At 39.0% G+C, this 26,716-nt stretch overlaps 1 protein-coding gene across 5 annotated transcripts in view; it reads left to right on the forward strand.

Annotated features, from left to right (window-relative positions):
• Positions 1 to 26,684, forward strand: part of scn5lab (sodium channel, voltage gated, type V-like, alpha b) — a 167,175-nt gene extending 140,491 nt beyond the window's left edge. For all 5 annotated transcript variants that reach the window (XM_017712309.2, XM_017712310.2, XM_017712312.2 and 2 more), the window contains 10 exons: positions 4,166 to 4,286; positions 7,507 to 7,661; positions 9,917 to 10,090; positions 13,303 to 13,425; positions 15,463 to 15,735; positions 16,607 to 16,660; positions 17,048 to 17,185; positions 17,345 to 17,449; positions 18,301 to 18,571; positions 21,203 to 26,684. In XM_017712309.2, coding sequence (XP_017567798.1) covers positions 4,166 to 4,286; positions 7,507 to 7,661; positions 9,917 to 10,090; positions 13,303 to 13,425; positions 15,463 to 15,735; positions 16,607 to 16,660; positions 17,048 to 17,185; positions 17,345 to 17,449; positions 18,301 to 18,571; positions 21,203 to 22,431 — 2,643 coding nt within the window. In that variant the 3' untranslated portion in view covers positions 22,432 to 26,684. The remainder of the gene's footprint in view (positions 1 to 4,165; positions 4,287 to 7,506; positions 7,662 to 9,916; positions 10,091 to 13,302; positions 13,426 to 15,462; positions 15,736 to 16,606; positions 16,661 to 17,047; positions 17,186 to 17,344; positions 17,450 to 18,300; positions 18,572 to 21,202) is intronic.
• The last annotated feature ends 32 nt before the right edge of the window (positions 26,685 to 26,716 follow it).

Raw genomic sequence — 26,716 nt, forward strand, 5'->3', positions numbered from 1 at the left:
GTACTCAGGCATCCTCTTTACAGCAACTGTTTCCATGTGTTTGATGCTTAGAATACCTGATTACTGGAGACTTTTCAGTAGTTCTCTTAGACTTTCTTTGGTAGCATGTTATTGGACACTTCCAGTTGAAGATGATTCTAAGAAGCACTTATAAAAGATATGAAGACTTCATTGCTTTGTATATAAATTCTTTTGTGCTGCACAATATGGACAAAACACCATACTGTGATTATAAAGCTGCATATTGAAAAAATGCATTGCTGCAAAAGTCAGAGACCAAACTTCCATTCAAAACAGCCATTAAGCCATTTTTGCAAGTTTTCATTCTTTTCTATAGACTTCCATGTAGTTTTTCAAAGAAATCTGCAGGGTTATTTTTCACACCTCACTATTTCAGCCTTGAAAGGTCTTGGTTGCATCTTCTGCTTCTCAGGATACCAGTTACAAATTTGGACTCATCAGTCCATTAAACCTTACTCCACATAAGATGTCCAGTTTCCCCGTTTTAGTGCAAATTCCCTTCTTTTTGTCTATTTCCTCAAGAACAGCTTCTTGATGACTACACATCATTTTGCACATGACTATACCTTGCAATTTATCATTAGCGTTGTAATAAAAAAATGTTTTGTTTTTTTATTATTCCTAGTAATGTTAGATTGTTTTTGCTGGCTCATTCATCATAGAATATTCACACAATGTAAAGAGCAACTTCCATTTCAAATGCTGTATAAAATATTAACAAAGTATTGGAGTTACAATGTGACAGCAACAATATTAAAACTATGTTGGTGAACATAGCCATAAGACTAGCCTGCAAAGTCCACTATTGTGAAAGAATAACATGATATATTGTGCAGCCCTCTGTTACATTTATATGGATGATTTCTAGAGACACAAAGGAGCTCAAATTTAACACGTCTGGGTTATTCTTCCGATCTTGCACTGCAGTGACCCTACTTCATTTCCGGCCCTGCTTGGTCGGTGCAGATTCAGGCCTATTCTCACCTCCTCCACAGTGCCGAGGCACTGCCACGCCACATTTCCCTCTGCTTTAATGCGAAGCCGAGACACAGCAGCCTCGTGTCAGGAGTGATGCACATCATTTCCACAACTGCCAAGTCCCCTCCTCTCTTTGTTCTTTCTCTTTCTGTTCTCTCCCCAAACCTACAACATCTTTCCTCATCAGAGACTGCCTTGTGAAGAGCTGAGCACCGGAGATGTGCAGCAAAATAATTTGTTCTTCTAAATTTCGCTGCAGCTGGATTTGTCATTTTTCTGTGCACTTCATTATAAAGTTGTGTAAACGGCATAAAATTTCAAAATGTTTGGAAAGAAATTTTTTTTTTTAATTCTTAACTCATGGCACCAGTTTCTTAGTCATGGATGAAGTCTAGTCTGTGGCTAAACTGCAGTTCTGAAAATCCTTCTCTAGATTTTGAGCACACTTAAATTGTCTAAGAAATCAGCCATTCATGTAAGTTAATGTAATGAGGAATTTGACAATATGCACAGCACATAATAGGTTTCTCTCGTCTACCGTCACGAGCTATATCCCGTGTGCAGCACGGCGCTGGTTAGTCATGCTGTCATGGTGTCAGCTTTTTATGGTGCCAGGGAAGCCAGGGGGCAGAACTGTCACCCTAAGGGTCTCACAAACAAAGGAAGGCAAGGGGTGTATTAGGTTTCATCAGACCAGACATTCACGTCAGCAGTCCCGCACTGCCACACTACAGCCCGAACAGCTTTCGCCTCCATTTAGCATGCAAATTCCAGTCGTTCAAGCAGGCAGGGGTATGACGATGAGGCAGAATTGATGCTTGATTAGGACCCACAGAGGTCCCAAAGGTGCACCTGGACATGTGCTAACCCCATCCCAAATAAATATCAGCCATGAGTGCTACCCCTAGGCTCTGTGTGAAATGTCAACACTGCAAGTGCTCAGAAAAAAGGCAGCTGCTGTGCTTACAAAGTCATGTTCGTATGTGGCAAATTTAGAGCCCTGTGCAGCCATGCAGTCTTTGAAACCAGACCAGCTTCAGCAGAATTAGTCAGAATGGCTATGTTGGCACATACAGCAATTACTCTCCACAGCTGTAAATTAGTTTAGTCTTTTTAATATTTTTAGACTGATGAAGGCTTATGTGACTGTCTTATGAGTCTAAATAGCATTAGCGATCTGAAATAATATTTACCCCAGCCTCAGAATGTTATCAGATCATTTACACAAGACTAGATAAAAGGGATTTTAACTGAGCATATAAAACAATATTTAAAATAAAGATAATATTTTACATTTATTCTTATTTATTTTCTTATTGTTTGGTCCTACACACTTAAAAAGATGGACCTTCAAGGGTTCTTTAGTGAAGTAAATGGTTCTATATAGAACACCAAAAGAACTCTTTGCATGACTAAAGGGTTCCTCGTGCCATGAAAGGGTTCTTGACACCATGAAAGGGTTTTTCAGAATGATGGAGAATGTGCTGTGGATGGTTTTATGTAGAACATTTTGAAAAGGGTTCTTCTATTGTTACAATGTCAAGTTTGTAATATATAACACAATCTGAAAAACCTTCTCTATCACTCTGAAAAAGCTTTTCACAATGTAATCTGATTCTTATAAGATCTTATAGAGCCTTATAAACACGCAAAGGTTCTATGAATGTTCATGATTCTATATAGAACCATTTTCTTTACTAAGAACCTCTTGAACCATCTTATTAAGTGTGTCATTTAAGGGGTTTTATTATGTCATTATGTCAATTTGGCGACAATTTTGGAGAACTTTTGAGAAGACAGACTACTGTCCCAGTACTTTTTTGTTTTGAACTATACATGACTAATTGTTCAGCTCTGGCACCAGAATAACTTTGTACGATGGGCTATTTGTTGTATGAATTTCCAAACGTCCCACAACATACTGATATCAGGCTACAGCCTATTACTGACAGCAGTGCAGTCTTCATCCTTCCTAATCCAGATCTACAATGCAATGTCTGCTTATGATAGGCACAACTTATATCCTAGCGAAGACCACATAACCAAGCAAAAATCAGAGATCTGATATGTAAGTTACATGGTAAATTTGAGTGAGAATAGCACTACCAAACTTCAAAAATCTGAACAGTCAAGCCTCCTAAACGGAAAAATGTTTATGGACCATTTATATCTTTCCTTTGATTACCTGATGCAAGGATACAGACATTTGCTTTGATAATATAATATAACCTATTTAAAGTTACTTTAAAAATAGCCTTTTAGGTAATCCACTGTCCACAATGACAACTGACACTGTGATGCAGCAACATTTGTTTTAATATATGCTAACGTTTTATTCGTACTTAACTTTGGATAGAAAAACTCTACTCTGTTAGGATATTGGATCTCCCTTTCACAGCTAAGCCCAGCCACCACCCCCCTCCCCCAAATGTGATGCGAAGCTTCTGACTGTTGTATTGCAAACTACAGAGCTTTTAGAACTTTCAGACACCACTTTAACCCTTTTTAAACTTAAAGGCATATAAACATTTTGATGATGTGCGTAGAAATGTCTAAATCTTGCTATTTAGAGAAGCTCCACCAGTTTGCCATAGATGATAAATGCATTTATACTAGCCAGGGCTGATCTGGATGACTTTATTGCCTTAGAATCCCAGCAGCTCACCCTAATTATGCCTATAATTGGGCTGTGTTCGTCTGCAGGATCAATTACTTTTTCACACTGACGATGGAACATGTAATCGTCTTAGACACCAAACAAATAATAGAAACACAAAAACTTGGAGCTGAATATCAGAGAACGGACAAGTGCTTTTCCACACCACTGCGGTAACACAAGGTCATGTAGACAGAAGGTCAGATATAGGCCCTATTATTTTAAGCCTTCACTGGGACTGTGTAACCCTTGAGTTTAAATCAAGTGTTGCTGGCTAGTGTACTCTAAACCTCAAATGGACTTCTCACTTATTAGCAAAACTCCTTGCAAAGGACACAGTGGAATGTTCAGCTCTTCACTTTGGTCTGTGTAAAATAAAGGGAATAAACTCAGAGCTTGTTAGACATCATTGCTGTATTTTTGCCTCTCTGCAGAAGTGTCATGCAAGAGGCGTCATTTAGAAGTGCTACGGAAGCAATCAGTAGACTGATTGGTTCTCTTGGCTTTCAGAGTGATGACATCAGCCTATCAGAGGGCAGCACAGTTGACCTGAGGAAGCCTGGAGAAGAGGAAGATGAATACTCAGAAATGGCCGAGGAGGACATGGATCCCGACAATTGCTTCCCTGATGGTGGGTATATTTTATAGTGACAGAAAAACTTGCAGACTATGTTTATTGTGATGGAAGTTGGATGTTCACTGAAACATCTGCCTTCATGGAATCGTTTATTTCATTCAAATTTAGATTTCTCATCATGTGAATCATCACTGACCATTTGCAACACTTATAACGCTTAAAGTCTATATCTTTTGTTATGGCTGGGTGAGTGGATAAAATAAGCCTTGTTGAATGTATGCAGTACTTTCAATAATCCAAAGTCATTACTTTCATCATGTAAAGGCACTTCACATAGTTCACATGCACTTCAACATAAAAAATCATGTGATCGCCATAGACCGAACATATTCTCCACTTTTCATGACTGATGTCCACTGAGAACAACAGTAGTCAGAACCTATTTAAACACAGAGGGTGGCAGCTGCAGATTCTATTAAAGCAATCCAAGTAATTTTGGATCATTTTTATTGGTCATGAAGTGTTCACATAACATGAAGAGCACTTATACAGTGAAACGTTCAAATCATCACAGACGTAGTCTCAGCAGAGTTGCTAGAGTTTGCTCAGCTTGGTTTAATTAGAAATCCATTACTTGAAGTGAACAATGCAGGATGTATTAATGTATGTTGAAAGAAATACCAGTGGCAGTTGTTGAAGATCACTACATACAGTACATGGTAGAGGGTCACATCAGACTGCTCATGTTGTTGACTGTCATCATCAAGTAGAGGCTGTTTAATATAACATATTAAACAATTAACTGACATTTAAAAGAGCAATGGGGCATTAAATTGAGTGTCCTGCGTTAGAAAATATCTGAAAATGCCTGTCAGGAATGAAACAAGCCTCTAATCTGATGATGACTGATGCTCCATATTCATTGATCCACTAATCATATCCAATGCACTCAAAAATGTTGAGCAAATCAGCTGTCACAGCATCCTTTAAGATGGCTGTTAGGGTTGTTTTAGTGTAAATCAATGAGGAGCAGATTCCAGTGAAAAGAGTTTATCTTAATGTTCACATCTCTTCATTTTTAGTCAGGTGCTCAGACAAACACTGCTATCATTTATTTTATTCTGAAAGTTGTAGTTATCTATATAAAGCTTCTATAAATTCTTATCTTGTTGGCAAAAAATATTAAGTACTAAAACATAAAACAGACAAAGCCTAAATAGCTTGACACTGACAGTCATTACAACACATTGTTGTTGAAGCTTATAACTGATTCCAAGACAAACTGATGAAAAAAATGTTTACCATACAATAAATTACAACCCAATAGCACACCAATAGTTTGATTTCATAACTGGTGCAAAAGGCCAATAGTATGTTGTGGGATAGCTGTTTACACAGCGTTTAACTCCATATTCTCTCAGTGTAGTCAATTAGTAAGCTCAATGTCTGGACAGACAAAGCTTAATAGTTCAAGGAACATTCACCTTTAGACACTTAATATATTAAATATTTAGAATGAGTTTGAATTGAATTCAAAGCACAGCCTTATGAAACACTTCCTTCTCTTCCAAGAGAAAAAAGCAGACATTATTTTGCTAACTATCCTTAATGTCTTTAGTAAAGATTTATTCTATGTAATTGTTCTGCAAAGGACACATTTCTCAGGATAAGAAATAAGATGAAAGACTAAGATTTGGCAGAAAGAGGTAGGGCGAAAGCGTACACTTTGACAAAGGTTAAAATGGCCTGTACATGCGTCAAACCATTTGAAAGAAAGTCTGATGACGAGGGAGGAAGTCATGCCGTTCAAATATGCTGCCATGTACTTTACTCCGCAGTTCTCAAATGACAGGATGGATCACCCCTTCCAGTGAGAACAGAGTGGAGCATTATAGGAAGAAACATGTCATAAAAAGCTGTCCACAAAAAGTTAGATATGTTTTAAATGGAGAAATCTGTGGGCATTTTTTAAACCAACTTTACCCCTTAAACTGTAGACTTATTATTTAGTTATTAATAGTAAAAAGATTCTATATAGAACAGATTCACTCCTGGTCAAATCACTATTATTTCTAAAGTACTAAAATTTCAATGTGTTAAATTTAGCAAATAAACAGTTGTTGTGCCTTAAAATGTATAGAAGTGTGTTCTCTGTAGCAGTTTGTGAAAATCTACAAGATGCTATTTGATGAAGGGCACCCAAATGTTTGCATACAATTGAAAACATTTAAAATATAAAAGTTGGGACTGCATGGATTAGCATAACGGAAAAACTTATTTCTTACAAATGCAGTAAAAGAATAAAGAGCAGATATTTCAGCGCAGTAGCTCAGCGTCGCCTAAACGTTGTCTTTATCCCAGGTGCAATAAATATATCATCAAATATCAGTTTAAAATATCAGTCAAATCTAAACATAAGACATATTTCTAAGCATTTATTTGCTGATAACGATATGATTAACATCATGTGATGTAGTGATGAGATCAGACCACATTTGCTGGTACACTCCCAATTCAACATATTGTGCATCTCTCCAAGCCTCACATACTTTCATGTTAGTGAACAGAAAAAAAATGCTCCGTGTAACATTTATAAATAGTGCGGCATAAGTGCTGAGACATGCTCTTAAGGCAGTCTGTGTTCTTGGTATGTTCACTGCCAAATCAGATCAGCGCTTGTGTTAATGCAAAGTAGCTTCCTGGGAGATATAGACTCTGTTGTAATTCTGAGGCTTGGCTGTAAAACTTGGGCTTCTTGATTTTGCTTTGATGGCTGTTAATTGCTTGACAAATGATGATGCCGGGGTGCTAAAATGTCTAAGGCTTCCAATAGAGAGCCTGAGCGTCAGTACAAATTGAGTTGAGAGGACCCTGTTACCATAATCCCGTTATTAAGTTTACAGGCAATAAGTTAATTTGGAGAAGCTCGAATACCGGTAATGGAGCTGCTTTGACGCCCATGGGAGGCTCAAATGTGATTTCATGGCAGGGACCTATTGTTATAGATGGAGGGCTTTTAAAGAGTCATTGATGCTACTTGGGATCATGTCGTGTAACAGTCACATCTCAGTGGCCGAGGGTGTGTAATTGCTGAAGACATGCACCTTTGTCCGAGCCCAAACGCTTGATCAGCACGGCTCAGCAATGCTCGCTTCACAGTGTATTGCTTCTCTGGTTTTCACAGGCAGGAATTCATTTGTTTCAAACGCTGAAGTGTGGACATAATTTATAGTGAGCTGATGTTGTGTTTTCTCCTTTTTCTCTTTGTTGTTAGTGTGCGTCCGACATTTCCAGTGCTGCGAAATCAACACTAACGAGGGGCTGGGCAGGATATGGTGGCGGCTGAGGAAGACCTGCTTTCAGATAGTGGAGCACAGCTGGTTCGAAACCTTCATCATCTTTATGATCCTGATCAGCAGTGGTGCTCTGGTGAGCATCACAAAACTCCACCAACACAACCTAAACATTGATTACGCAATTACAGTTAATGTAGTGAATCTGAATCTGCACTTGTAACTTTTTTGCATTCATCTCAGTCCAAAAACAGCACAAATATGAAGAATGTTTTGCTTTGTAGAAAGAAAAAAATCTTTATATCTGATCGACATCTATATGTATATCTTATATCTGTGTATTTCTCAAAAGTTTGCTTGCTTCAATGAGATATGAGTGAGAATTCATTCTAAAAAGAAACCATGTTTTTAGGGATGCACACATACGGGGGTTTCAGGCTGATGCCAATATTATTCATGCACATACGTATCTGCCGATGCTGATACAGATGTAATGTAAAAGATGGATATTTAAACGTTTATTATATGTAGAAATTGGGACTCAATCAACTTGGATTAAGATTCCATATAAATGTAACACATATTTGCACTGCATAACAAATGCAGTAAACTAATTAAAATGCAGGTATTTTAGCACAGTCACCCATCACCTAAACATTCTGGTCTTCTAGGGTACAATAAATATGTCATCAAATATCAGACTGAAGTATCAATCAAATTTCAACATGTCCAATGCTGACATTTATAATGATGGTATCACTGCTCATCTCTACAGTTCTCAGGATTATTCTCAGCCTTGCACCTAAAAAAAGACCCAAATATTAAACCCAACTGCTGTAATGTTTACACCCAAATAATAGTCAGAAAAAAATCTGTTTACAGAAGTATTCGTCCCATTTGGTGCTGTGTAGTTGGTAGGTCTTCAGGGGAGAGCAGAAATAGGAAGGTCTATCCTGCACTCATACTGGCTCAATGAATGCTATTCCCTGCTGAATTGCCCCAATCTCAGTGACTACAAAATACATAATCAGGCTGACCCTGGAACAGTTTACAAGGGCACAGTCAGCAGGCTCTATGTTTTGCTGGCTAGGGGTGCCAGACTGCCTGCTGGCTGGTCAACTTCCAGGACCAGGCGTCTCCATGGGAGAGCTGTGGCAGGGCAACAAAAGCACAGCTTTCAGCTGACATTAATCACTTTTAACAGATGCTGCAGGCCCCTAGAGATGCTGCAAAATAATCTCCTCCATAGTTATACTTTTTTGCAAACCGGCTTTTTCCTCTACGTTGCCAGAAGTGATCGATTTACCACAGGAGATTTTAGGAATTCTGGAGATGGTGGGAGAGAGGATTCTGCAGTGAAACAAAGGCCAAGCGTTGAAAGCGCTGCCAGGAGCCGACTGATCTATACAACCCACGAACATTCAGTATTTTACTACCAACTGTGGCCCTTTTAAGGAGTGCTCTGCGAAGGAGTCAACAAATGTCAGAGCGAAAAAGTTCACGGCTACTGTGTAATGCTTCAAAACCTTTAACTTTCTTACTGTATAGAGCCTTCTTAACAGCACAGGAGAGCCTTTTGTTGTTGAGTGACTCACAAAGAGAGGCTAATGTCACTGGTCTGTCGGAAGGCCTGGATGCCAGGTGTGAACTAGACTGGCTGGTATTTTGGTGGCATTTACCAACACCTCCTCAGCAAACAGCTGCTCTTTCAGACATGGAGTTGAATGATCACACGTGAAAAGCAGAAGTAAGCGAAAAAAATCATGAAGGAAAAAAAAAAAAAGAACCAAAAACAGCCAAGTCGGCTGAAAGCAATGGAGAGGCAAATGGCCACAGATGCTTAGCGCCGACTTTCTTAATGACTCCATATATAAACTGTACTGTGCATTAGTGCATGCAAGGTCTCACATTAGCAGCTTAGAAACATACTGTAGTATGAGGGTGTTCTAAATCCTGAAGCTCACTGTGGGCAGCCCTGCTTTAGAAAGGGCCATGCTAGAGAAGAGGCAGGTCAATGGTTGAACAGGCCCCTTTACACAGTGATGATAATTAGCAGGGGGTTTGGCGCAGAGCCTCGGGTGTGTGGAAGGCATTGGAGACTCAGCTGCGTGCTGGCCACTACGGGTTCCTCCGTGCCTCTGTCTCTGCCCATCAACGCAGAACACATTGGGCTGAACACAGTGTCATGGGATATGGAGCATGTATATTTAGCTTAACACAGGCAGTCACCTTAGCCAATAATACAAACAGGTTAGCAGAAGATCATGAAACTAATCTCATCAACAATATGTGTTATTGTCATGATGCACACATGCACTCTCACTGAAATACATCAGGAACTATTACCTCCTGACCTCACCCTCCACCCTGTCCCTTCTACTCTGTTGATAGGCATTTGAAGACATTTACATTGAACAAAGAAAAGTGATCAAAATTGTGCTCGAGTACGCGGACAAGATTTTCACCTACATCTTCATCTTGGAAATGACACTGAAGTGGATCGCTTACGGCTTTAAGAAGTACTTCACCAATTACTGGTGCTGGCTAGACTTTCTAATCGTTGATGTAAGTGAAATTTAATTTCCTCCTTACATGTCAATACAGTTTGCAATGTTGTGGCTTAATCATAGGATTCACAGAATGTTGACTTCTTTAAATATCAAGAAAGAATGGTGCAAATCAGTTTGTTGTTTGCAAGCATGAAGGTAAACACGGACTTCACAAAGTATGTGCATCTTGGAATAATATAAGAGAAATGACTTTATATAGTATGTCATATAGTACTGTGCAAAGTAAGTGACCACTCTTCATTTATTTCATTTCCAATCAAAATGGTTATTTATTTTTCAGTACATTTTTTAACAGAAAATTACTCAAAAGCCTCGACAACTAAATATTAAATTTTGCAGTGCTTACTGTGTCCACCCTTTATTACAACTTCCATTTTTTCATTTTTTCAGTTCAGTCATAGAAGTTGGTTGCATTTTCTGCTTTTCAGACACAGTCCAAGTAATCACAGACACATTTAGTGATGCTGAGGTCAGGACTCTGGGGTGACCAGTCCACAGATCTAAGGACACCTGCAGGTTTTTTATTGATTTGCAGATTTTCTTCTTTATTTGTCTATATGCTTTTCTCAGTAATGGCTTCTTGACAGCTACACATCCTTTAGACTCAAGTTGTTCTCACAGTGGAAGGATGAACAGAAACACTTGTGGAATTGATCAGATCTTAAGTAAAAGTGGAGCCTGAATTTCTCCTCTCTCTCAAATTTGGTTCTTTAAAGGCTCTTTAGTAAAGGCAAATGTCCTTATAGAACCCTTTGTATGCTTTGGTTCTTCGCATGGTGAAATGTTTTTTTCAGATGGATGGAATTTGTGGTACAGTGCAGTGAAGAAGTATTTGCCCTTTCCCAATTTCTTTTTGCATATTTCTCACACTTGAGTGTTTCAGGTCAAGTTATTGGACAAAGAAATAAACAAACACAAAATACTGTTTAAATGAAAGTAGCAGAAATAGAAGAAATTGGGTGAATGGAAAATTCTTTTTCACAGCACTATATATGCTTCTATATAGAACCATTTTCAAAATGGGGTCCTTGTACTGTGGTAAGCTTAACATCATAACAATAGAAGAACCCTTGTTCCTGTACTATATGGAACCATTTTCAAAAAGCTTCCATATAGAACCATATACAACACAATCTCCATCAACTATGCAAAGAACAATTTAATCATGCAGATGGTTATAAATAGCGCCCTTGTCTTTACTAACGAACCCTATACGTTTTGGTGGTTTATCAGGTCTTGCATGGTTGTTAGGAGCCGCTGTATCTTTCAATAACTTTTTGAACTCCAGTTTTAGAAAGTCCAGTTTTTTCACTTAATTTCCCCTCGACTTTCTTCTTCCTTATGCAAACACACACACACACCACACACACACACACACACACACACACACACACACATTTTCTAAGCCGCTTCTCCTTCTGGGTCGCGGTGGGGTGCTGGAACCTATCCCAGCGGTCATCAGGTGGAAGGCAGGATACACCCTGAACAGGTCGCTAGTCCATCACAGGGCAGACAGACAGACATACACACTCACACCTAGGGGTAATGTAGCAAGTCTAACTGGCCTGACTGCGTGTCTTTGGACTGTGGGAGGAAACCGGAGAACCCAGAGGAAACCCACACAGACACGGGGAGAACATGCAAACTCCACACAGAGAGGACCCCGGTCGCCCCGGCCAGGGAATCGAACCCAGGCCCTCCTCGCTGTGAGGCGACAGCGCTACCCAATGTACAATAATTTGTACATAATGACTGTTTTGCCTAGAAATCAAATAAAGAAGGTCTCAGACTTTGCACAATACTGTACATGCATACAAATATACTGATATTACAATCATGCCTAGTCAAAGTGCCAGTGTTTATGAAACGCTCTTCCATTTGGTTTTTCTGTGTTTTATTTCATTTATAGTGCAAAATGATGTAAATTAAAAGTGGTCATTCTTATTAAAGCTGTAAAAGAAACAATTAGAGTAATCAATTATGGTCACCACCACCAAGCACTGACAGCAAAGTTCACCAGTGCAGATAAGCAACGGAGACAGTAATAGTAGTAGTAATAATAATAATAATAATAATAATAATAATAGTAGTAGTAGTAGTAGTAGTAGTAAAAACAAAGTCTGAGTAGTCAGTTTAAGATATATGAGCACAAAGTGATGGGTTTAATTGTTTGATAGCTCTCAACAATGTTTTAATGTCTCCACAAATATTATGCATGAGACTACATGCCTCTCCAGTGCTTACTGTTTAAGTCTCTATGGTGAAGAGATAACTTGAGGGTTTACTCCCTCAGTCCCAAAGCAGGCTGCCTGTACTGTTCACAAATCATTATGAATGTAATCTAAGCAGTTTTAGTGATTGTTCCCTATGGACTCAAAGACCTGCTGCCCTTATCTTAATAAAATTCATTAACACAATGCGACAAACCACAAGTGCTCTCCTTAATTTTATGGCTTGGTTTAATCTTGAAAGGTGAAAACAAAGGTTTCCTGTATCTTAGATTGAGAAAAGTTGGTGATGACAATTATAGATAAACATGTTTTTTTTTACAAAGTCTAGCTGATTAAATAATGCGGTATAAGACTTCACAAACATCTTGAGATGGAAACGGTAATCTTGACATTAACTGAACAAACTATAATTCAATTCACACAGATTTCACTGATTGGCCTGTTGGCGCGTGCCCTCAGTTTTGACCAAATTGGCACCGTGCGAGTCCTAAGGACCCTCCGGGCACTGAGGCCACTACGGGCCGTTTCTCGCTTTGCTGGCATGAGGGTAAGGACCGCTCTGACCGACATATCCCACTAGTGGCCACTGTTAGTAACGACTTCAGCTGATAAGTGATTATTTGGCCACTGAATAAACGTTTTCATCCTCCAGGTTCACCCAGAGCTCGGTTGGTTTCTCCATGGCTTTTCAACATTAATGACTTTCTCTTTCTGCAGGACTGATCTTTCTTTGGGAAAGGAATCAGCAAACAGAACCGAATCAACCTCAATCAAACTAAAGGACTGACCCGCTTCCGTTTTTTTTAACCAAACTACCTTTTCTTTTTCACTCTAGCAAGACTGAGGCATGAGCGAGGGAGGACTCCCCTTTTACTTTCACAGGAAGTGCACAAGCCCTTTGCCTGGCAGGTATTGTCAGCTTGCTAACACTGCGTCTCTATCTTTTCTGTCTCCTCCACTCTCTATCCCCTTTTAGGTGTCTTTAGTAAGCCTCGTAGCCAACACACTAGGCTACTCTGACTTCGCTGCCATCAAAACACTTAGGACCCTCAGGGCTCTCAGGCCTCTAAGAGCTCTATCCAGATTTGAAGGCATGAGGGTAAGAGTTTCTCCTCTCTCTGTCTGTCTGTGTCTCCATCTGCCACTCCGTCGTCTGAAGCCATTTCCTCACTTTCAGTGCAGTTTTGCAAAGGCTCAGAATTTTAATTCATCTCATTAAGCTGAGATACAATCAGACTTGCCCAAGTTATTCCATGAAGTTTATAAGGTCTTAGTTTATTCATTGAGCTCAATTCATATTATTCAGATAATCTACTCACAGTTAAGCTCACTTCAACCCTCAAGCCATCTTTTCTCTCGTTCCTCCAGCAAACTGCATTGTCATATTAAAAAACATGTTTATTCACCTCATTCCCAGTACATGTCATGCACACTCTCCTTTGGACTGAACTGCAGTACAATCAGCAGTAATTTGATTTAAAAGCCTGCACTGTCTGCATGTCATTTTAACTGTTCTTTTAGGTTTTAATCATGTTTCATCTATTTAATCCACAGCCTGACTAATCTGGCACTACTACATATTTCATATTTCATATATTAAAGGGAGTTCTCCAGACAGAACTGAAACATCTTGCCAGTATTACATTTCATAATTACTGTGTTATGATATTATCATGTATATTACTGCATAATTTCATACTGTCCATTGCTCATAAAAATGTCTCATATGCAGCATTCTAATATGAGCTCTAGGATACAGAGCATTTGAAGCGATTTCCCTGTGAACTTCACCTGTATTAGATTCTTATAAAACATTAATATTGTTAATCATTTTTTTCTTCATCTCCTGCCAGTATTAAAAAGCAGTTGTGATGTCATGTTAACCTTTAATAACATAACCAGGGGTCAGGACATTAAATGTCAAAGGGGAAAAAGCAAGATATGATACAGGATTGCCTAAAAGTAGTTTATATGGTGCGCGGTGCCATCAGTATTCTATAAACTGAGTGTCAAACATGGACATTTTGTATATTGAAGCCATTTTCCCTTTATTTTCCTTCAGTCATATAGCCAGTATTAGCTATTCATCAATTTTTTAAACCTGTTTACAAAAATGCAATGCTGCCTCAGTTTGTCCTTTAAATCTAAATAACATGAGGCTGATCCTGATCCAGCTTTTGTTTATTCCGCCTTAAATCAATGATAATCAACAATATGTAACCCGTGTCTGTTGACAACCCACAGACTGAGGAGAAAATTGAATTCTAGTGCATTAGATTTGCATGCTGTGTAACAGTGAGGCTGAGGCGCACGGAATTCCCCCTCCGTCGCTGTAAATCTGGCAAATACGATTAGACGTCACAGCGCTTTAACAGCTGCTGCCAGAGGCACATTGCTTTCTTTACATGGGTAAAGAAAGTGCAGTCTCATTCTCTGAAGATCAGCTGGGTGGCAGATTCCTTTGTGACACTTTTCTTTATCTGACAATTTGGCCAAACTTGTATCGCTGAGGCTCTTTTAAAATTAGACATCAACAGCCAGCCTCTGCACTTTTAGCAGCTTTCATTGTTCATGTTTAAAAGGAGAGCTTATTTATTCTGATTCAAAAATAAAACTCCTAAGAAGTTGTATGTCTCAAGGCTCTCAGAATTAAAGTATTCTTCTAGGAATGGCCTTCAGCACTGTTGCTGTCAGATGCTAATAAAGGGGTCTATATTTGCCAGATTTCTCTGCTCACTTTGTGCAGTGATGTTCTATCGCTCTCCTGTTGTTGTTCCATAATGCCATCTACCTAACAGCCAGTATTACCAAAGTGCTATTAAGATGATCCTATATATCTGTTCACAAAGGCTTAAAAATAAATAAAAAAATAAAAAAATACATTTTTCACTGTGCTGTGCTGAAAGCTTTTATTTTGGTCCTTTGGTTGGTTAGACTTTGGTTTTTCCAAATATGGATGCACATGACCATCAATGTTATTTTTCATTCTTATCGTATCATCTTTGTTAATTTTGAGAAATGGCTGGTAGAATTAGAATGAAATATCTGTAAATGTGTAGATGTTGAAACAGGTGAATAGATGGGTAGCAGTGAATGTCTCAAGTCTCTAATAGCTGTTTGTATCCATGGGAACCAGGTGGTGGTGAATGCTCTGATCGGGGCCATCCCCTCAATCATGAATGTCCTGCTGGTCTGTCTCATCTTCTGGCTCATCTTCAGCATCATGGGAGTGAACCTGTTCGCTGGAAAATTCGGTCGCTGCATCAACCGCACAGGCTTCATCTACAACACCTCGCACATTAACAACAAGACGGAGTGCCTGGCGATGAACGACACGCAGTACTACTGGACCAAAGTAAAAGTCAACTTCGACAACGTGGGCGCAGGCTACCTTGCACTGCTTCAAGTGGTGAGTGTGACTGCCCTCACAACCCCAAACCCCCCCCACCCCCCCCAGTGCTCAATATGAAACTTTTCTTTTTTTTCTTCCTTCTTTCCGTTTCCTACTTTTTTCTGCTGCCCACCTCTGCCTGTCCATGAGTACAAATCAATCAACAAGTCAGCGGGAACTTTATTTTTAGCTGCCGCTGGGGCCATTATACAGAATTTTGTTCTCAGCGAGAGTGCATGCACTTCGTTCTTCATTTTAACTTAGTTGGTGCAGTAGCCTAGCAACAAGTCACTTAGCTCCTTTCCATCACCTTCTTCTGACTTCACTCAATACAAACCTTCCATTTGCATCTAGAAATAGTCAGCCCTGGACCATTCACAAAAGGCCTGTAATTACTGATAACCAAGGCAAAAAAAGGACCAACTGTAGTGATTTTTGAAAGAGGGCTCCCCTTATTCATTTCTTCCCTTCTGCATTTAAAAAATACATGCATTCAAAGGAAGCCCATATTCATCCATCACCACGTCATTCACAGGGGCCTGTTCACGATCAGGATTAACAGTCAACACCTAATTTATTGAATTATGGACATTACGTTGTCCATTACTGAGAAAACGAGCCAGGACAGATAAGTGATTTCAGTTTCACAGCTGTGAAGCTCTGAAAGGAAGGACCAGTGGTGATGTCCTGTAATACAATCCTGATATTAATAAAGTCTGTTAATAAATACAGTTACACAGATACAGTACAAGAGCCAGACATGCCTATGGTATCATAGTTTGCATCACAAAAAAAAAAAAAAAGTCTACATATTCTAGTCCATGTTTCATGATTAAAGTGCACATGGAAACTGTGAAAAGATATTTAATTGGATTGTTTTTCTGCTCAGGCTACATTTAAAGGCTGGATGGAAATCATGTACGCAGCAGTGGACTCGAGAGCTGTAAGTGTAGAATTTCTTAATGAATATTTCTGTCTCTTAATATTATTATTTTATATAGTAGGGGATCCTACTTATGGATAATAAATGTACAGTACAATCCCAATGGCATTTCACCTAGTGGATAAATAAAATAAACAATATAAATTACATTAAATACTAAATTATGAATTACATAAGAAGGTATATTATAAATAACAGCTGTTACCAGACATACTTTATGGCAAGTTCATTTTAAAATGAATTCCCAGGGATCACTATGAAATTTCTTGCTTTTCTCAATGAATTACAAATATTACAGATTTCCAGAGTAAACATATAACATAAGTAACATAAGTGTTAATATCTTAGTAGATAATAAAACTGCCTTGTCTCTGTCTAATGCAACAGGTGGAGGAGCAGCCAATTAAGGAGATCAACCTATATATGTACCTGTATTTTGTTATTTTCATCATCTTTGGGTCATTCTTCACCCTAAACCTGTTCATTGGTGTGATCATTGACAACTTCAACCAACAGAAACGAAAGATAAGTATATAAACGGAGAGTTTTTCTGTTCTGATTAAGGCTTTCAAGTATGAATTTTGGTCCAACATGTGATTTGAATACAGATTAATACTATTGAATAGTTAGAAACTGTTATAACACTAGATATCAATAATCAATAACAGTGGAGTTCTTCTGTACTTAGGTGGGCAGGACATCTTCATGACTGAAGAACAGAAAAAGTATTACAATGCCATGAAGAAGCTCGGATCTAAAAAACCTCAGAAGCCTATTCCTAGGCCTTTGGTGAGTTATTCTGATACATCTGGCCCAAAATAATGCTGTTAATATATTGTGACTCACCAGCCACTTTATTAGGTACTAAAAGGTAGTAAAGGTTGGACCCCCTAGAACTGCCTTAATTCTTCGTGGCATACTTTCAACAAGGTGTTGGAAAAATTCCTCACAGATTTTGGTTGGTTATTTGAGTTACTGTTGCCTTTCTATCATCTGGAACCAGTCTGCCCATTCTCCTCTGACCTCTCACATCTCACAACTGCCGCTCACTGGATATTTTCTTTTTTTCAGACCATTCTCTGTAAACCCTAGAGATGGTTGTGCGTGAAAATCCCAGTAGATCAGCAGTTTCTCAGACCAGCCCGTCTGGCACCAACAACCATGACATGTTCAAAGTCACTTAAATCACCTTTCCTCACCATTCTGATGCTCGGTCTGCACTTCAGCAAATTGTCTTGACCACCACTACATGCCTAAATGCCTTGAGTTGCTGCCATGTGATTGGCTGATTAGCTATTTGTGTTAACAAGCAACTGAACAACTGTAGCAACTGTACCTAATAAAGTGGCCAGTGAGTGTATGTCTCCATATTAAATACTCAATTAAATAATGTCAGCGTATGAACTGGGGTTGCATATAAATAAGCTCCAATTTACACAGGTTTTCCTGAAAGACTCAATACATCTCATTTTTTCAGTGAAGGCACACAGCTTTGGCTAATGTCTAAATCTGGTTTTCAGAACTAAAAGTAGACCCAAGTTCAGTGTTTGCCTGTTATATGTTAATGAATACAGTCAGAGGGGAGCTGATCATAGATACAAGCTTATGTAACTGTGAGGACGTATCTTTCTCCCATCCAGAACTCAGTGCAAGGATTCTTCTTTGACTTGGTGTCAAAACAAGCCTTCGACATCATGATCATGCTGCTTATCCTCCTCAACATGGTGACCATGATGGTGGAGACAGATGAACAGTCCCCTCGCATGGAGTCCATCCTGTACAACATCAACCTGGCCTTCATTGTCATCTTCACCACTGAGTGCATCATCAAGCTCATCGCCCTCCGCTGCTATTTCTTCACCGTCAGTTGGAACATCTTTGACTTTGTGGTGGTCATCCTTTCCATAGTGGGTACGTAAACATAGCAATACTGTACGACTCTCAATGAAAGTTAGTATAAAACGGACATGGTCACTACTGATCAGTACAGAACCGACTTTCACAATTAAATCCAGTATAAAGGTCTTGGAACAGCTTCTATATTGGACTGAAAGGATTTCAAAAATCCATTACAAGTAAGAGCAGGCTTGGCCTGAGTTCTGGAATGCCTGAGAATGAAAAAGGAAAATAAAATAGGAAAGCCAATGTTGTATTCCTGCACAGTAAGCTGAACTTTATGTCCCGGTCCTCATCAATCACAACAACCTACGTCAATCACTGCTATGTGCTGCAGCGCCATGAGAGCTGACTCAAAAGGCACACTTACATGCAGAATGGTCGCTTAGGGTGTGTAGACGGGTGGGGTGCTTTATTAGAAATGTTTCAGCCAATCACATTACGTACCTTTTAAGTGGCTGTGCTAACAACACCGGAGGATCATTGAAAATAGCTCATTTACTGAGGCACTACCAAGAAAGCTTCATCACTGAGGAAGTCAAGGGGCCAAACAGCAGAACAAAACAATTAACCCCTAGAACAAGTCACACAAGGTGTGAGGTATAACATATGGCTATGAAGCCAATCTTTCTTGTACTTTTTGTACCTCTATTTAAAAGGCAATCTGGAGAGGCAACATATGAGGGGAAAATGTCCTACTTCATGAAGTTATAAAGTAAAAGAAAATCTCAGGTAAAGAAAAAAAGGACTGAAAAAATATCAGTGGCAAAACTGAGCGCTCAAAGCTCACTGGGCTGTTTATTTAGTCTGTCTCACAAACTACTATTTTGAATAACAAAATACACAAATATGAATTTCAGTGAAACATCAGCTGCGCTTTATCATTATTCTGATTAAACCAACCAATAATAATGACTTACTGATCTGAATTCTGTTCTGAATAAGCTCACAAGTTCAGAATAAAAACATCCAACAATAAATGGAAATGACAAGCATATTTTATATTAAGTTATACACTAATCCTAGAGACCTGGTAGCACATACAAAGCTCTAGTCCTACACAAACACTGAAATTGATAAAAATTATCCTACTGTTCCTTGCAGGGATGTGCACATGCAGTAACACCTCCAGCAGCAGATTTAAACAGCCTTCCTTTTCCTCACCTCATCATGCACTACTGTATACTACTGCACACCAATTTGCCTAAATAAACAGTGAAAAGTCAAAGATACAAATATGTTGCACCACTGCAAAAAGTCCCTGCACACCCAGAGCTACAGCATATAGTGTAATTCATTTTGCTTGGTCATTTTAAATAGCTGCAGAATCAAGGAATCCCCCAGGAGTGGAAAACCTCTTCATTAGCCACATGGAGAAGATTTACAGTGAAGCCAACATACCCTTGGCTTGACTTATCAAGGTCTACCTTCAATGCAACTGTGCAGCACTATATCTAACAAGAAAAGGGCAGACCATGCTTAAGTAATAAGCCCTGGCCAGCTTTTAGAGTGGATACTCCACATGTCCCTGATGAGGGAATGAACAAAGCCAAAGGGTTAGCAGCAGATGGAGTGACCATCCCTGAAAAAGGGGTGCCTCAGTTAAGGTGAAGGTAATTGCAGCAATCAAGCCTGTCAGCTCAGGTGATTGGGGAGTGATTGAGGTTTGAGCCATCTGACGGTTGTTAGCCGGGGAGCCAGAAGGTTGATGTATGGTTGTGTAGCCCAGTGCCTTCCTTGACCATATTTCAAGTAGGCGGGTCAAGCTAAACACCTCCACCCACGTTTAGTCTATGGAGAGAGGATCACAAATCAGAAAAGGTGCAGTTTAACACTTGGGGAACGGTAAACAGCATGAGCACCTTGTAAATCATCATTTGTTGGACAAAAGTGATTACATGTTTGGCTACAGTTGGACGGTTTGAGTAGTTTATAATATGTTTGGGAATTATATATTATGTACACAGACAGCTGAGGAAACACCTTTTTAACTCAGATACACTTTTACACACATTTGTTCACATTAATGAAGAATCTTATATGATTTCACTGTTATACAGTTCTGTGCAAAAGTCAGAGACCACCTTTTAATTTATTTAATTTGCAGCCATTAAGTACAAGATATACTTTTTACGCTTAAAAAAACACATTTAACAGAAAATTGTATAAAAGTCCATAAAAACCCACACTCATTCAGTGATGTTGACGTCTTGACTTTAAGATGGCCATTCCATTGTTTCATTTGCTATTTTTCCTTTCTTTTTTCCTCTTTCCTGCTTCTTGACAGCTACACAACCTTTCAGACTCTGATCTGAAGCAAGACTGGAGCTTTTTCTCAAAAGATTTATCCGATGGTGACAGTTTTGGTGGTTCATCCAGTCTTGTATGGTTATTAGGAGTGCCATTTTCTCTGTATCTTCAGTTTTCAAAACTTGTTTTTTCACTTCTTTTCCTTTGACCTTCCACTTCCTAATGCAATTGGATTATCTTATATCTTACCTGCTCAGAAGTGTCTCCTGAAAAATGAATAACTTGTACTTAATGGCCATTTTGACTGGAAATTAAATAAACAATTGCAGTACTGTAGATATGCTTCTTATAACACATCCTTTATCAAATGACTGATTTATTTCATTCTTCTTGCAGGTATTGTCCTTGCGGATATCATCGAGAAATACTTTGTGTCACCCACTCTTTTCCGAGTGATCCGGCTGGCCAGAATAGGACGTATCCTCCGCCTCATTCGTGGAGCTAAGGGAATCAGAACGTTACTCTTTGCCTTAATGATGTCTTTACCTGCACTATTCAACATAGGTCTCCTACTGTTCTTGGTCATGTTCATCTATGCCATTTTTGGCATGGCAAACTTTGCCTATGTGAAGAAACAAGGTGGAATCGATGACATGTTCAACTTCGAGACATTTGGCAACAGCATGATTTGCCTCTTCCAGATAACGACATCAGCTGGCTGGGACAGTCTGCTCAGTCCCATTCTGAACAACTCCCCTGAGGAGTGTGACCCCAACATCCCACACACTGGCACAAATGCACGGGGCAACTGTGGGAACCCATCAGTGGGCATCACCTTCTTTGTAACTTACATCATTATTTCCTTTCTCATTGTGGTGAACATGTACATTGCCATTATCTTGGAGAACTTCAGTGTGGCCACAGAGGAGAGCACCGAGCCACTAAGCGAGGATGATTTCGAGATGTTCTATGAGGTCTGGGAGAAGTTTGACCCAGAGGCCACGCAGTTCATCGAGTATGCCAAGCTTTCGGATTTTGCTGATACACTGTCAGAGCCACTGAGGATCGCCAAGCCCAACAAAATCAAGCTGATTTCCATGGACCTGCCCATGGTGAGCGGTGACAAGATTCACTGCTTGGACATCTTGTTCGCCTTCACCAAGCGAGTGCTGGGCGAGTCAGGGGAAATGGATGCTCTTAAGCAGCAGATGGAGGAGAAGTTCATGATGGCGAACCCATCCAAAATCTCCTATGAACCCATCACCACAACACTACGGCGTAAGCAGGAGGAGGTATCGGCCGTGGTTATACAGAGGGCCTTCAGAAGGCATCTAGTGCGGAGGCAGCTGAAACAAGCCTCGTTTCTGTATCGCCAGATCAACTTAGAGGGAGCTGCCAAAGTGGACGAAAGTCCACCAGAGAAGGAAGGACTCATAGCTTCCATGATGAAGGAGAATTATGGACCCGAGGCAGAGGACCTGTCCTCCACCTCCTCACCGCCGTCTTACGACAGCGTGACGAGAGCTACTAGTGAAATTTTCCAAACTCTAATAGCTGAGCCCAGGAATAGCGACCTGAGCAAATCTTATCCTGAACCTGACAGAGACCGTGAGACATTTCTGTAACGTTAAGTGAGAAATGTTCTCAGACTTTAAATCTTTAATATTACTTTTTTTTTCTTTGTTTACAGAATGTAACATAGCTCAAACACACAAAACTCAATCTTGATACGTGTGTGACATATGTGACATCAAGACTGCAACGTTTTTGTAGGACAAGTTGATGTTTTTAATTCTCCTGTGGTTCACGTTTTGTTTGAATATACAAGGGGGAAGTGTAAATCACGTAGACAGCTCACATCAACTTTGCTTCACAGTTCATATGCATGAGCGAGATTCTGCAGCAGTCACTGCAGTTATATCACAGATGTAATAATAATATGTTAGACTGAAAGAAATACAGTTTATCAACATTTACAAAGTATGCCTGACCGTCTGAGTTCATTAAAGGTCTTACTTAAATTGGTGTGATTTCCTTCTGACAATAGCTTTTGCGTTATGTAGAAGAGGCAAGAGTATGACAATAGTGGTATATAGCCTTGTTAATGTTATCAGTCTATCATATTTTTAAAACCATTTTTGATACAGCTAAGTATGAAAATTACCTCTGTCCAGGTTGTGTCACTAGCGATGAGAAGGGGAGCAGGAGGAGGATAGGGGGGAATGTTTGACATTTTTTTGATTTCAGCTTCTTTTTTTATGTTCCCATTTATATAAACAAGTCTATCACGCATAGTCTGGTCTTTTTATAGGATGCTGTAATCAAGACTAGAAGAAAGACAATCAAACATGCCTCAGCAACAGTCTCTTGTGAATAACATCTGTCTTCATCGATGGCAACCAAAAGACTGTAAACGCTTCTTTTCAAACTATCAAATGTGCTACATATTTACACCTTTAGTAGAGTTATTTCAATTGTGAAGTATTTATTTTGCATGTTGAAATGGCATCATTTACAGATGTAATGACCACTTTCTTTGTATGGCTGAAAAAGACTTATTTTGCACATACTGAGTTCAGCAATAATTTGCTACTTTTTAGGTCAAATTAGAACATTGATTTAGGTGTATATTCAAAACTAAAAGCGAGTAATTTCTACTATGTCGGCCTCATCTCTAAGGGAAACCTCTCGCTGTCTCCATGGCTTATACTTTATTACAAAACACCACAGCACATTTGTTTTGTTTGGTATCTCAGACTCATTAAGCGAGTAAACCACTTGAGTATGTTTTTCAGGTCAGGTGAACAGGTTCGTTGAAGGGCTGTTTTTGTAGCAATAGACCCCAACTGTGCCTGGTAGAACTTCAGTCCCGTCCCGTCCCCCCAACCACAGCAAAAGACTCTTCACCATCAAAAGGCACAGTAAACCTGTTTAATGCTTGATGATTATATTTGTTAGCATTTATAGCAGTGAACTAAATTTGCTGTCAGCAAGAATAGTTTAGTCCCTGACTTTTATTCGCTTTACCATCAAATGTGTAGTACAAGCAACCCTCGTGGAAAAAAGGGCATACATTTCAATACCTGATTTATACAAAAAAAAAAAATTAAAAATACAATAAAACATTTACTAAGTGCATTTATATGTTTATCATAACAGGAACATTGTTTGCAATTCTAATAAGGACCAATAGAGCCCTATATGTTTAAAAGATGTTTCAAAAGAAGCATACAGTACCTGTATACAGTACTGGGCAAAAGCCAGAGACCACGATTGAATTTCCAGTCAAAATGGTCTTTAATTTCAATTTATTCATTTTTCAGTTTCTATTTTTTTTGGTAGTTGTGCTTTCTGGTTTTCAGAAATCTGCAGGGATATTTTTCTACACCTCCAAAGTTCCGCCTAAGAAGTAGTTTGTATACAAGTTCTGCTACTAATGATCCAAGTAATCCATGATCCTAGTGGTCAGTCCACTGTCCCAGCAGTTTTTTAAATTATTTTTATTATTATTATTTGAGTTCCTTTTTGTCAGTAATGGCTTCTTGACAGCTACACATCCTTTCAGACTGAGAGCACTGAGTTGTCTTCTCAGATGAAAACTTTATAGTGTTTATCTGATAGTGACAGTGTAGGTGATAGTGACACGGTCGTTGCCGTCCATAGAAAAACAAGCATCTCCAAAATGGTCACTTTACAGGAGAAGGTATAAACTTTCTTTACTTTTAATGTAAGTTAACGTAAAGGGATTTTATTTTTGCAGCATTTCTACTGGTCCATTCATTACGAAATGTCCACACAACGTAAAGAACAGTTGCTGAAATGATGAAGTTTCATGAAAAAAAAAAAAGGTTTTTTACTTTTGGACAGTGACAACATGAGGGTTGCTTGCATTACATTTGTAGACAAAGACTTTTTTGCCAGATTTGAATAAAATGAACTTCAATTTACAAATTTACAAACTCACTATTTTAAATCAATTTCACTCAAGAAACACTTTCACACCCTGGACTGAATGTCTCTACAATTTCTATCCTTTAGAATAAATCAGTTTGTGTGGTGGACTTTGTAGTGGGTTAATGTGAGTACTGCTGTAGGCACTTCCTGTGCTTAGACCTGTACACTACAGCATACAGCGTTACATACAAGCAGTCATAACAACATTGGTCCACTGTTTGTTTGTTTTTTTTTTTTTTTGTCTTTTGTCTTGAACCTAAAAAAACAAAAACAATAGCAACTGGAATTCTTATGATGAACTGCCTTTGGTGAAATTACTTTTGCACAGGAGAGGAGCCATATATACACAGAAAAAGTTGTATGTTTGCCTGTAAAGTGTGCGCGTCAATTTGCCTGCAAGTTCACGCGTGTGCATACGTGTATACCGTTCTTCAACATACCATGCAGTGCTGCTTCTATGTCAGGGGACGAGACAGAGGCCGTTGCTGTTAGTTGCTTGATTTAATAACTGCAGATGGGTTCTATGCGGTGGAAGCAGAGCAAATTTGGTTTGACGTTCAGAAGGGGGGGGGGGGGGGCAATTGGGTGGATTTTAAGGCCCCCTTCTTTCGAGTGCTTAGCATCTCTCTCAACCTGCTTACAAAACCAAAGAGTCTAGTCCAATTACTTTAGGCAGAGGAGCACAGAAAGTACAAAATACTGTATTTGGACAAAGAAATACACACACATAAAAAATATATAGTATAATGGTACAGCAACAGCTGAGTCATACAGCACTAATAGCCCAAACTCACATGATGACAAGGACAACTTTAGAAAATACTCAAAATCACAAAGCTTAAATAGTTGGAATCCCTAGAAATTCTATTTACGTCCATGTACGCACACAATCTACCTGGCATTCACAATATCCACAGCAGGTTATAAGAGTGCGTTCACCGAACTCCCTACAGTATGAAGTCAGACTGATGGTGGAAAAGTTGGCATCAAGTTTCTTGCAAGGAATCTGCTGTATCTGGATGTTGACACAAATTCACAAGCCCCTCAGCACATGTACATAGAATGTACCAAATGACTCTGTCCACATTCAATATTTTTGCCTTGAAACCCAAAATACTGATCAATAGGGGTTCATTATAATGTGTATTCTATCACCCGTGAATTAAGCACAGGGACACTTTTCTATCTACTGTATGTTTTCAAAAGATATCCATTTGTGCAATACAAGAGCAGATACAGGAACTAAAAGGCATATTTTGTCTATGCTTTGCATATATAATGTACAAATACATTATACAGTGTATTTTATAAATGGTAGAATTTCCTATATTTACTTGTTTTGTTTGTTTTTGTTTTTTGTTTTTTAGATTTTTTTCTATGAAAATTCAATGAGCAAATTCTAGATTTATGCTGCCGGTTAAGGGTGCAAAAAAAAAAAAAATGTGTGTCTGATGAAACATTGAGGAACTGGTCTAGGATCAGTCTCCTAAGTCTAAAAATGTTAGCCATTAGCCAATAGAGATGACCAAACAGGGCCAGAGTCAGCATTTGAAGTTCTAGAGACATATTTCTGGAGTGTCCTTGAGGCAAGAGAACGTTGAGGCATCAGATATTTGCCCCTCAAATCATTTTGTGCCTGTTTATTTATTTACTTATTTATTTTTTACACTGTTAGGATGTTGCATGCTGCAATATGAGATTTTTTTTAAGCAAGGTTTCACATTTGTAAATCTCAATTGTGTGACCGCCCTTTTGATTGTTAGTTTGAAATAAAAAGAAATGCAAAATCAGAACATATTCAGACAAGGGGGGTTGAGTTGTGGAGGAAAAAAAAAAGACATCCAAGTTTTTGGAAAAGCACTGTTGCCAATTAGAACATGTATATCTATAGTAAAATAAACAATAGGACTAATTTCCTTTGTGAGCATTGTCTCATTTGAATGATTTATCCCATCA

This window comes from Pygocentrus nattereri, chromosome 3 (assembly GCF_015220715.1).
Source record: "Pygocentrus nattereri isolate fPygNat1 chromosome 3, fPygNat1.pri, whole genome shotgun sequence".
NCBI lineage: Eukaryota > Metazoa > Chordata > Actinopteri > Characiformes > Serrasalmidae > Pygocentrus > Pygocentrus nattereri.